General features: G+C 31.1%; 1 protein-coding gene and 1 long non-coding RNA gene across 3 annotated transcripts; both read right to left on the reverse strand.

Annotated features, from left to right (window-relative positions):
• On the reverse strand, positions 1–1,754 carry LOC139867531 (uncharacterized). Its single transcript, XR_011765869.1, has 3 exons — positions 1,371–1,754; positions 889–945; positions 1–279 (listed from the first exon to the last, which is right to left on the reverse strand). It is a non-coding gene; the product is annotated as an uncharacterized lncRNA (long non-coding RNA).
• Positions 1,755–3,587: 1,833 nt separating this feature from the next.
• On the reverse strand, positions 3,588–8,973 carry LOC139867649 (polypyrimidine tract-binding protein homolog 3). 2 transcript variants are annotated; one of them, XM_071856015.1, is made up of 14 exons: positions 8,729–8,973; positions 7,857–7,928; positions 7,125–7,201; positions 6,859–6,940; positions 6,460–6,583; positions 6,213–6,277; positions 6,077–6,126; positions 5,946–5,987; positions 5,764–5,815; positions 5,648–5,669; positions 5,512–5,525; positions 4,590–4,697; positions 4,342–4,485; positions 3,588–4,209 (listed from the first exon to the last, which is right to left on the reverse strand). In XM_071856015.1, exons 1-14 carry the CDS (start codon positions 8,783–8,785, stop codon positions 3,820–3,822), a joined length of 1,299 nt encoding a protein of 432 aa, XP_071712116.1. In that variant the 5' UTR covers positions 8,786–8,973; the 3' UTR covers positions 3,588–3,819. The 2 variants fall into 2 exon arrangements, with proteins under 2 accessions (XP_071712116.1, XP_071712115.1); XM_071856014.1 differs by having other exon boundaries at positions 6,856–6,940.
• Between the last annotated feature and the right edge of the window lie 1,188 nt (positions 8,974–10,161).

Here is a 10,161-nt window from a genome sequence, read left to right on the forward strand (position 1 = left end):
TTGCACAATTGCAACCTGCTTATTTACGTACTTACATACATTATAACTTCTTTACAACCACTTTATAACATTATTGAGTTTTAACAAACCATAACATAACAGAGGTGGTAATTTTGACCCATTACCACTATTAACCTCAAAAGACACCAAAATAGAGCATGGTTTTTAGGACTACTACCCAACTTAACCAAGCTACTTAAGCGTACGCAATGCCTCCCCGCAAATGCCCTTCAACAAGCTATTATCCAAGCTTACCCTTTCCTTTTCCGACGTTCGAATCTATAAAAGATTAAAACACAAAAATGTAAGCTAACGCTTAGTGAGGATAATAAACATATATAAATATACAAAAAATCACACAATTCCTCATATCACCATTAAATCACTAAGATAACATGTAATTCTAAATAAGCATGTTATCTCATACAAATACACATTCACTATCACCAATTCACTAATATAACATGTAGAAACAAATATAACATGTTACTACAATAAACACACAATTACATTACGGTTACGCCCTACTTAGTTTCGCCATAACAAATAACACCATATTGTGATTACGCCTCACAATACACAATATCACTTCGTAATTACACCCTACTTGGTTTCATCACAATGTACTTGGTTAACCCTACTTGGTTAAACCAAATCACATCACATCTTAAGACTACACCCTACTTGGCTTCGTCCTAAGACCATATGACTAACTATAAATAGTTAAGTCATAAATCACTAAATGACCAACCCTACTTGGTTAGTCAAACATTAAGTGAACTAACTTAAATTAGCTAGTCACTTCACCACTTGGATAAACCAACTTGTTTACCCATTAATACACACGTATACACAATTATGCACACATACATATATTTATTAACTCACCTTGATGAATTTTTAGCAGGTAAATCCTTCAGTCCACAAGTAGTTGATGCAAGTCACCTATTACATCAGACAACACAAACTATATATCACAATTTAAATTACACATACACAAGACACTATCACAAGTGCAACTTAACCCAATTGTACTTGACTACTATTGACCAACACAATTCAATACATACTTATGTACAAAATCAAACCCTAGTTTGACCAACTCAAGTCAGTACCCAAAACTGATTTATCTCAACTCTTTAAACACATGGTCAATAGTAACACAATTACAAGCAACAAGAATTACCAATTGCTTACCCTCAAGTCAACAAATCAACACCCAACCCAAAACCCACATTCAAGTGTTACACAACCATTTACTAGACTCAATAAACCCAAAACCTTATGGTATAAGGGTTTATCACCTTTAACACCTCAAACCCTAACACCAATTCAAAGATTAAACATAAATTTCGAATTCTAGGGTTTACCTTAAGTAGCAATTGAAGTCTAGTAGCTAGAGCAACAAAGAACAAGCTCTAATTTGGGTTGAAATTGCCTCCTTTCTCGCCAATTCAAGGTTTCTTCTTCACTAGGGTTTCATACACAATTTAGAAACAAGTCTGGAAGTTTGAAGATGTAAGAATGAGGTTTCCACACTCATCTCCTGCTCTTATCACGTTTTTCTTTTTCTTTTTTATTTTTATTTACACAAACAGTCCCTCGATTTTGAAACTTGTCAAAAACAGCCCAAAATATTTAATAAAAAGAATGGATGTTACAACTCTCCCCCACTGGGACTAGATCACGTCCTCGTGATCCAAGCTTGATGAACCGACGGGAAATGTTTAATCACAAACTCTTCCGTTTCCCAAGTGTACTCTAATTCTTTACCGTACTTCCACTTTACTTTAAATGATTTAGTCGGTTGATTTCGAATTTGTCTCACTTGTTCATCAAGTATCTCAACCGATTCCCCAACAAAACCAAGTTGCTCATTAACTTCAATCTCATCCAATGGCACAATCGTAGACTGTGCAGTTAAACACTTTCTCAAGTGAGATACATGGAAGGTATTATGAATTCTTGAAAGTTTCTCGGGCAATTCTAATTTATACGCAACTTAACCAACTCTTTCTAGAATTTTAAAAGGTCCAATGTAACGAGGACCAAGTTTACCTCGTTAGAGGAGGTCCATGGTTGTTGCTCTAGTGTTTGATGATATTAACCATCTATATCATCACTCAATGTTACAATGCCATGAGGATCATGCTACAAACACAAACACAAAAAATATTTTAGAGTAGAAAACACTTGACCCTAATTTCATCCATTGTTATATGGGAAAAGGTTTTTAAACGGAATTTAGGAGTTAATATTTGAAACGGAAATTAGGGATTGATGTCGATAATCATGTTTCAATTACACATCCGCATTCAATAAGTTCAAAACAGAATTACATACCTGATGTGCAACCATTGATGGTCGATGGATGACATCCTAATTCCTAAGTTAATGTGTACGGGTTCCATCCATTCAGAATCTTGAATAACCTCCGTTTTAGCGTGAAAAATTAATGTGTGAAAATATGTATGAGTTTTTTTCTTTTTTTTTTTCTTTTTTTTTTTATGGTCGGTTATTGTGTTTTAGGAAGAGGTTATGAGCAATTTTTTAGATGGCAAGGTTAATCTAGTAAAATTAAGATAGTATCACTATGAGAAAGAACATAGTTAAGTACATAAATTAAATTAATGGTCAGATTTGCATTATGAGAAAGAACATTCTTAGTTAAGTACATAAATTAAACTAGTGAAATTACTCGTGGAACTACGGGTTTATTTAAACGAAACAGTTTAATGATATGTTTTAGGTATTAAGTGAAAATAAATGCTAAAGTCATTTAGTTTAATGACCCGTGGAACCACATAGCCCAACTAAGAAACTCGTCAGCTGAACATTTCATCAAATACCTAAAATGCATATTAAACAATCAACATCCAATCATAAGAGATAATATTGGTTGTCATTTTATTTTAAAAGTGTAAATTAAAATATAAATTTAGAATTGATTTCCTTTTGTCTCGCTTTTATACATTCCCGTACTCGATTCAAAATAATTAATTAAAATAATTCAAAGTTATTTTATTTTAATAATTAAAATAATTATTAATAAGATTTAATAATACTAATTAATTAAAATAATTATTAATGAGATTTAATAATAATAATTAATTAAATAAAATTTAATTTTAATTTAAAATTATTTAAATTAATGACATCACCCACCATTCTTTGATTTTTTTTTTCTTTTTGATTTTTTCTTAACAAAGGAATTAACCTAATAATGACATCATCATTATAAGATTTTAATATAAACTATAGATTAATGGTTAGATTTGCATTTGACAGGAACATAGAACGGCTAATACTGATTTCCACAACCATAACCCCCATTGAGGAAGAAAAAAAAAAAAAAAAAAAAAAAACAGAAAAGGTAGAAATATGTCAAACAATGAAACAATTGTGCTAGTTTCATATATGCACTGTTATGGTTCCCAACTTCACGCCTCGAACAGCCAACCAAAACACATACTCCGTACATGTTATGTATGAAATTCATTCTAGACAAAAAAAAAAAACCAAAAAAAAAAAAAAACAAAAAAAAAACACACACACACACACTTCTAGACAAAACGAAAGAACACACATAGCATGAAGCGGTAGAAATATATAATACAACCAGAAATAACTATAATAACTAGTACTCGTAGCAAGAAAAGAAAGAAAACAAGAAAAGGAAAAGTGGCACCGGCAGCTAATAAAATGCTGAGGGAGAAAGTGTACACACTAAAACAAACGAATAGTTATGCGACTTGTTTTTAATAAAATGAAAGATTGCAAATTTGTGGAAGCCATGAAAGCGAATGTGTTGGTTGCTACTCAAATTGCCTGCAACTGAGAGAAGGAGATACGAATCATGGAATCAGCGAGGGTGGTTGCATGCTTGCAAACAAGAGCTTCAGTTGCCTGTTCCTCACTTTCAAACAAGACAAGAGCTTGCTTTTTACCATTCATTTCAAAAACTTTAGTGTTAACAATGCTCCCATGTTCCTCGAGATGGGATATAATCTCCTCTTCTGTCACGTCCTGTGGTAGAGTGGACAAGTGGATCATCTTGGTTGGTGAGCAACAGTAACGGTAATTCTTAGCAGCATTGCGGTTAAAGCGGTTCAGATTTGAGTTCACATACTCGTGTGTTTCAGCACCCATTGTAATATTAGGATGCTTCGAATAATTAACCTCCAACCGCTTCCCAAACAATGTAGCTCCCTACAAACCAACCAAACCACTTATATAGGTTATATATATATATATATATATATATATATATATATATACACACACACACTATATTATTAAAACAAAATCCAGCAAGTTGCTTCTAGAAGAAAAAGATGAGACCTTCAAGAAGTGTACAGCCAACTCAGCCTGAAATCCATCACCCATTTGAACAAGGGCATGATCTGGTTTGTTGCGAAGAAGCTTAATTCTCACAATGTTCCCATACAAAGAAAACAAATTGAATAGCTTGTCCTCATCTATCCTCTGATAACAACAACACAACTATTACCATTACCATTACCATTACCATCAACAACAAAAAACACACAATGTAAAAAAAACGTATGTGTGAGAGCAAGAGGCCTTACATCGGGATTTAAATTAGATGCAAGAACAGTGCATCTGTCATTCGTCCCGCTAATTCCAGGAGGAAGCCCTCCTCCAAAAGCAGCCGCAATTGCAGCCGCATTGTTCGTCTAGATTTCAGTAATGTACAAAATTGATACCCCATTAAACCATAACTAGTTACACAAACCATAACTTAAATATATGTACACAGGGTACGGGATCTGGTGAAAACAAAAGGGTTTATGGTTTCAATTAGGATTTTAAACTTTACACCTTTTACTATTGTATGCATTTAAGTCCTTAACCCGTCTATTAGTTCTATACATAGAGTAGTAGTAACTTAAATGCATACAATAGACTATTTCAGAAATCCAAAACATACAACGGGAATTTTCCAAGTTTGACCCTGTACGATAGTAAAAAGTGTAAGGATTGACACATTTTGAAACAATAAACCCAAAACGAAAAGTAAAAAAAGAAAAAAGAAAAATTGAAGGGGTGAAAACACTTTTTATTCACAATGTATTTTCAGTTGTGAACCTTCCTTTTTACCACTTCACATATGATTCTAATGGCGACCCTTATTTATTTTTCTTAAAGTGAGACTTCTATTTATATATATTTTTATTTTTATTTAGACAAGATAATATAATAATGGTGAAGCCCTTTTTTTATCTTCACATAAGTTTTATCTTGAACCTTTATTTATTCATATATATGTATATATGTATATACATATACGTATGTATATATACGCATACATACATATATGTATATACGTATATGTATTACGGATCCAGAATACAACTAAGAGATGACACATGATGCATAATTAAGAGTAAAATGTCAACTGATTGATTACAGGTGATGACTCTCTTACAACTGAAAGGCACAAAAACAAAAAAATATAAACTGAAAATAACATGGTCAAAGAGAACCCACCTGTGGATATCCAACTGAAAGGCACGCAAACAAAAAAAATAAAAGATACATCAGATACCATCCATCCATGCTCAGAAAAAGTATGAAAGCGAGAATAATATCTGCGTCTACATTAACTTGTGCGATGTGTACATACCTCCTGCGTCTCCATATCCAGGCTGCAATATAATAATAATAATAGATAAAATAAATAAATTAGAATGTTTCAACATGAAGTCAACGCCAAATACAATCGTAGAGATAATAACGTACTTGGGATGGTCTACCCTTGTGCTCTGAAGGTAGTGATGGGTTAGTGAAATCCCTATCAAAGAAAGAAAACAAAATTATAATTGTAAATGCACATAATATACTAAAGCAATCTGTGTATCTGTCACAAGAATTCACCAAATTTGAAGTATGATGTATTATAAGAATTGTCCTAACACACCCACCTAGATCGTTCATTATTGTAGTTCACTTGCAACTCTTCAAGACTGGTAAGAGAACCAACAATTCATTAACTAATCATATTATTAGGATTAGGATAAAGATAATATATAGCAGATGCGAAAAAGAAATCTACTTTGAGAACTGAATATCCAGCTGACAGCAACCATCATATATATTACGCCCCTGAAAAAAAAAAGGTTGCATGTGTTGAACCACCACTATAACAGATGAGATGAGATGGGAACTAAAAAGATAAAATAAACCAATACCTGAAGGGAATTTCTTGCAGCCACGGCACTTTGACGTGATTGAAATTGGATAAGTGCTTGAAACCCTACATGGTACAACAAGAAAAGCATAAGCATCCAGAAGAAATAAATTATATACATTTCTAATTGAATAAAATATCTTACCAAAAAAATAAAAAACAATAACTGACATTAATATATTAGAAAAATAAAGGGAAAAAAAAGTAAAAAAAAAAAAAAATGACAAACGAGACATGAAGAAGCTGACCAGCTGACTTTTGAAAAGTGACAACTTTTTCCACATATCCATGAGGAGAGAATACTTGATGCAGCACTTCCACGGTAATAGGGTAAAGCATGTGATGAATCGTGACCAATAGAATACGATTAGGCTGTTTTTGTGTATCCATCCATCCACCCATCCATCCATAATATGTTCAATCATAGACAGAAAGAGAGAGAAGAGAATAGAATGAATAGAAAAGAATAGAATGAATAGAGAAAAGAAGAAAGAGCAATAGATAGAATTTTAAATATGTCAACCTCCTACACAAACACATCATATCATCATGAATCAAGAATATATATAACAAAACAAGCAAAAAAAATATTACAATGAAAAAACTCGCAATCAATATCACATATCAGATAGCATAATAACAACAACCTCATCTGCCCGTCCTTGAGTACTTTGCTCCATAGTAGTTAGCTCTTGATGAGATGAGAACTGTACATAAACATTTCTTCCCCTTGAGGTAGTAATATTGTTAGTAGTGTTTGATCACTGTCGATATCGTAATATAAAGAGAGAAAAAATACTTGCATACATTTAAATATATGTTAAATGAAACTAAAAGCATCTAAGAAAAAACCAAATATTAGTTCAATGGTTTCTTTCTTCAACTTTAGTTACAGCAGCAGTAATCAACACACCTTATGCTTGGCTGAACATTGGCGTAAAATTGCATTGCACTGACAGCAGAAGGAACATCTTGCATTTGAAGAAGAGCCTGCATAAAATCATTCATATATATATATATATATATATATATATATATATATATATATATATATATATATATATATATATATAGGGGGGAGATCTAGGGATAAGTGACTTTTTTGGGATAAGGGGATAAGTAAAATGAGATTTTTATATCTTTTACATTAGAGCTCCAATTTAAAAAAAAAAAAAAAAAAAAATTCCGTGATCTACTGACATTGTGTAGATTCATAAATTTTTTATTTTTTTTTTCAACAGGAGCTTAAAATGCATATGATGCATGTTAACGTGTTTTGAGGTTTTTTTGAGTTTTTTTTTAGGATTTAGCCCGATTTAGAGTTTAGGGTTTAGGCTTTTCGGGTTTACTCCGTAAACCCTAAACCCTAAACCCTAACCCCTAAACCCTAAACCCTAAATCGTTCGTATTAAAAACTCGTTCTAAAACCCTAATTACTAAACCCTAATTACTAAACCCTAAACACTGTTTTTTTTATCAAAAGTCATTTTTTTCTTTTTTTTTTTGTTAAGATGCATCTGATGCATGAAAGGCAGTTAACATGCATCAAACAACGGATAACATGCATCAGATGCATCTTAACACTCCAGTTAAAACACACACACACACATTACTATTACTATTTGTATATCATAAAGCCAAATACCTGATTTTTGGCACGAAGCATCACCAGTTTGTTGATGACTCCAAAAGGCTGGAATAGCTGAAGCAGATCAGGCTGAAGAAAAAAGCAAATTGGATATATATAGATTTGTTACAATTCTAAAATCTACAACGAAGATGTAAAGAAATATCACATGCAATTTGTAAGTGTTGATTATTCTACACACACAAAAAAGTAAGTTCGGTGTAGGAGTATGTCTTTCAAAATTCCACGGTTTGTCTCATTATTGAAGTAAACGGATAAGATTCTCTCTCAATTTCACTAAATGTGTTACATTGGGTTGTAATTGTTCTACTCCACACATGACCTAGTCAAAAAAATGTAATATGATGAGTCTGAACAAAATTAGGTTCGGACTGGTTCGACATTGGTACACGGGTCGTAAAGGGGAAAAGGAGTACTTAAACTCAGATGTCCGATTTAGACCATTTTCCTTAGTCACACCAAGATACGATTTAAACCTGACTTGTGACAACCCAAGTCCATATTATACTGTATATTGCAGAGAGTAGGCACTAGGCAGTACTTAAACTCAGATGACTCCAAGTACTTAAACTCAGATGGTTTGTCTCATTAGTGAAGTATGTAGTCTATATTATACTGTATATTGCAGAGAGTAGGCACTAGGCAGTTCTTTTTATAATCAGTGATGTAGCGGAGCTAAAAAGGCAATAATTTCCCAATAACGATTACAGCGGATTGATTTATGGGTAGTAGTAATAAAATCATTGAATGAATGAATCAATCAATCAATATAAAAAGTTGTTACATAAGAATTGAAATAAATAAAAATATAGCATAAAATAAAGTGGTAATGTTAGTGAGTGATGTGAAAGTGAAAGAAGAAACAAAACCTCTGAGATCTCATGACCAACATTCCGAACGTGAATAACTTTAGAAGGCTCCGTCATCAATTCAATCAGGGTTGCGAACAGTACCTTAATTTAATTTGAAGATGAAAGAAGTAATTGATACAAACCCTAATTTTGATAGTATGTTGATGATAAAGATAAAGATGATGATGTTGAGCGGCGATGATAGATGATACGGAGTAAATTGGCTGAATAAATTGTGTAGAAGTTTTGTGGGCCTGAATTTATTAAACTCGGCTACAAAAAATTTTCATTGTTGAGCTCTATTATTATAAGGCCAAATCTTTTTTTTTTTTTTTTTTTTTTTTTTTTTTTTTTTTTTTTTTTTGCAAAAAAGGGAAATTAAATATATATGAATTTTCAAAAAAAAAAAAAAAAAAAAAAAGTGAAAATCAAACATTAGATGATTTATCAGACTGGATTTACATGACTTTTTCATCCAACTTGCCAAACTCCATATCGAAACAAATGAAGGTAACCTCATACACTAGCAATACATTTAAAGTAAACAAATGAAACTATGACCGTCAAGCAAAAAAATTCATTTCAGGTCCATGAAAAATTCCTCATTCCATGCCCTTGGACTTACATAACTACTGACCACAAGAGCATTGTGACGACCCAGAAATTTTCGATCAAATTTAAACTTTATCTTAATATGATTTCGACACAATAAAGCAAAGTTTGTAATGTTGAGTCTCAAAATTTTTGAACTATTACATGGACTCATTTAACATTTGACTCTTCCCGACGATTCACGAACAATTATTTGTAAATAAATATGGATATGTATATAAATGTATGTATATATAACAAATTGAAATTATAAAATATAATTTAAACATTAGAATTAAATATGTAAAATAAGATACAAAATAATAAGGTGTATCTATATATATAAATATATATGATTACTATGTAAAATTGATATTAATATATTGTAATCTGAAATATATTAATAAAATATTATGCGATTTAGTTGTTAAAATTAAAGATGTAAAATAATATATGATTTAAAAACTTGTATGTAATAAATATATATATGTATATGTATATATGAAGATAAATATAAGTGTATATGTAACAATACACTTTAATCAATTGAAATTAAAAATGTAAAATAATATACAAGATAAGAAAGTTGTTATTAAAATAAATCTATGGCTAGATATACATGAATTCTATAATAATTATTATCATATGTATATTGGAATATATATAAATATTATATGTTGAGACTTATTTCCATAATGAAAGAATATAATATTTTAAATAAATATATATATAATAATTATATATATATATATAAGACAATTATATTTTCATGTGCAAACACGTATTATATAATGTACTTATATTAAAAGTTATAAATATTAAATATTCAACATAAGTTATTGTAACAACCCAACTCTAAT

This window comes from Rutidosis leptorrhynchoides, chromosome 9, assembly GCF_046630445.1.
Source record: "Rutidosis leptorrhynchoides isolate AG116_Rl617_1_P2 chromosome 9, CSIRO_AGI_Rlap_v1, whole genome shotgun sequence".
Classification (NCBI taxonomy): Eukaryota; Viridiplantae; Streptophyta; class Magnoliopsida; order Asterales; family Asteraceae; genus Rutidosis; species Rutidosis leptorrhynchoides.

What these genes read in the sequence shown, in the direction of transcription:
- LOC139867649 (XM_071856014.1), bottom strand. Translation starts at nt 8,785, where the DNA reads ATGACGGAGCCTTCTAAAGTTATTCACGTTCGGAATGTTGGTCATGAG. An exon ending in CTGGATATTCAGTTCTCAAA is followed by an intron (nt 5,988 to 6,076) that starts GTAGATTTCTTT and finishes TTCTCTTACCAG; the next exon opens with TCTTGAAGAGTTGCAAGTGA. An exon ending in TACAATAATGAACGATCTAG is followed by an intron (nt 5,816 to 5,945) that starts GTGGGTGTGTTA and finishes TTTCTTTGATAG; the next exon opens with GGATTTCACTAACCCATCAC.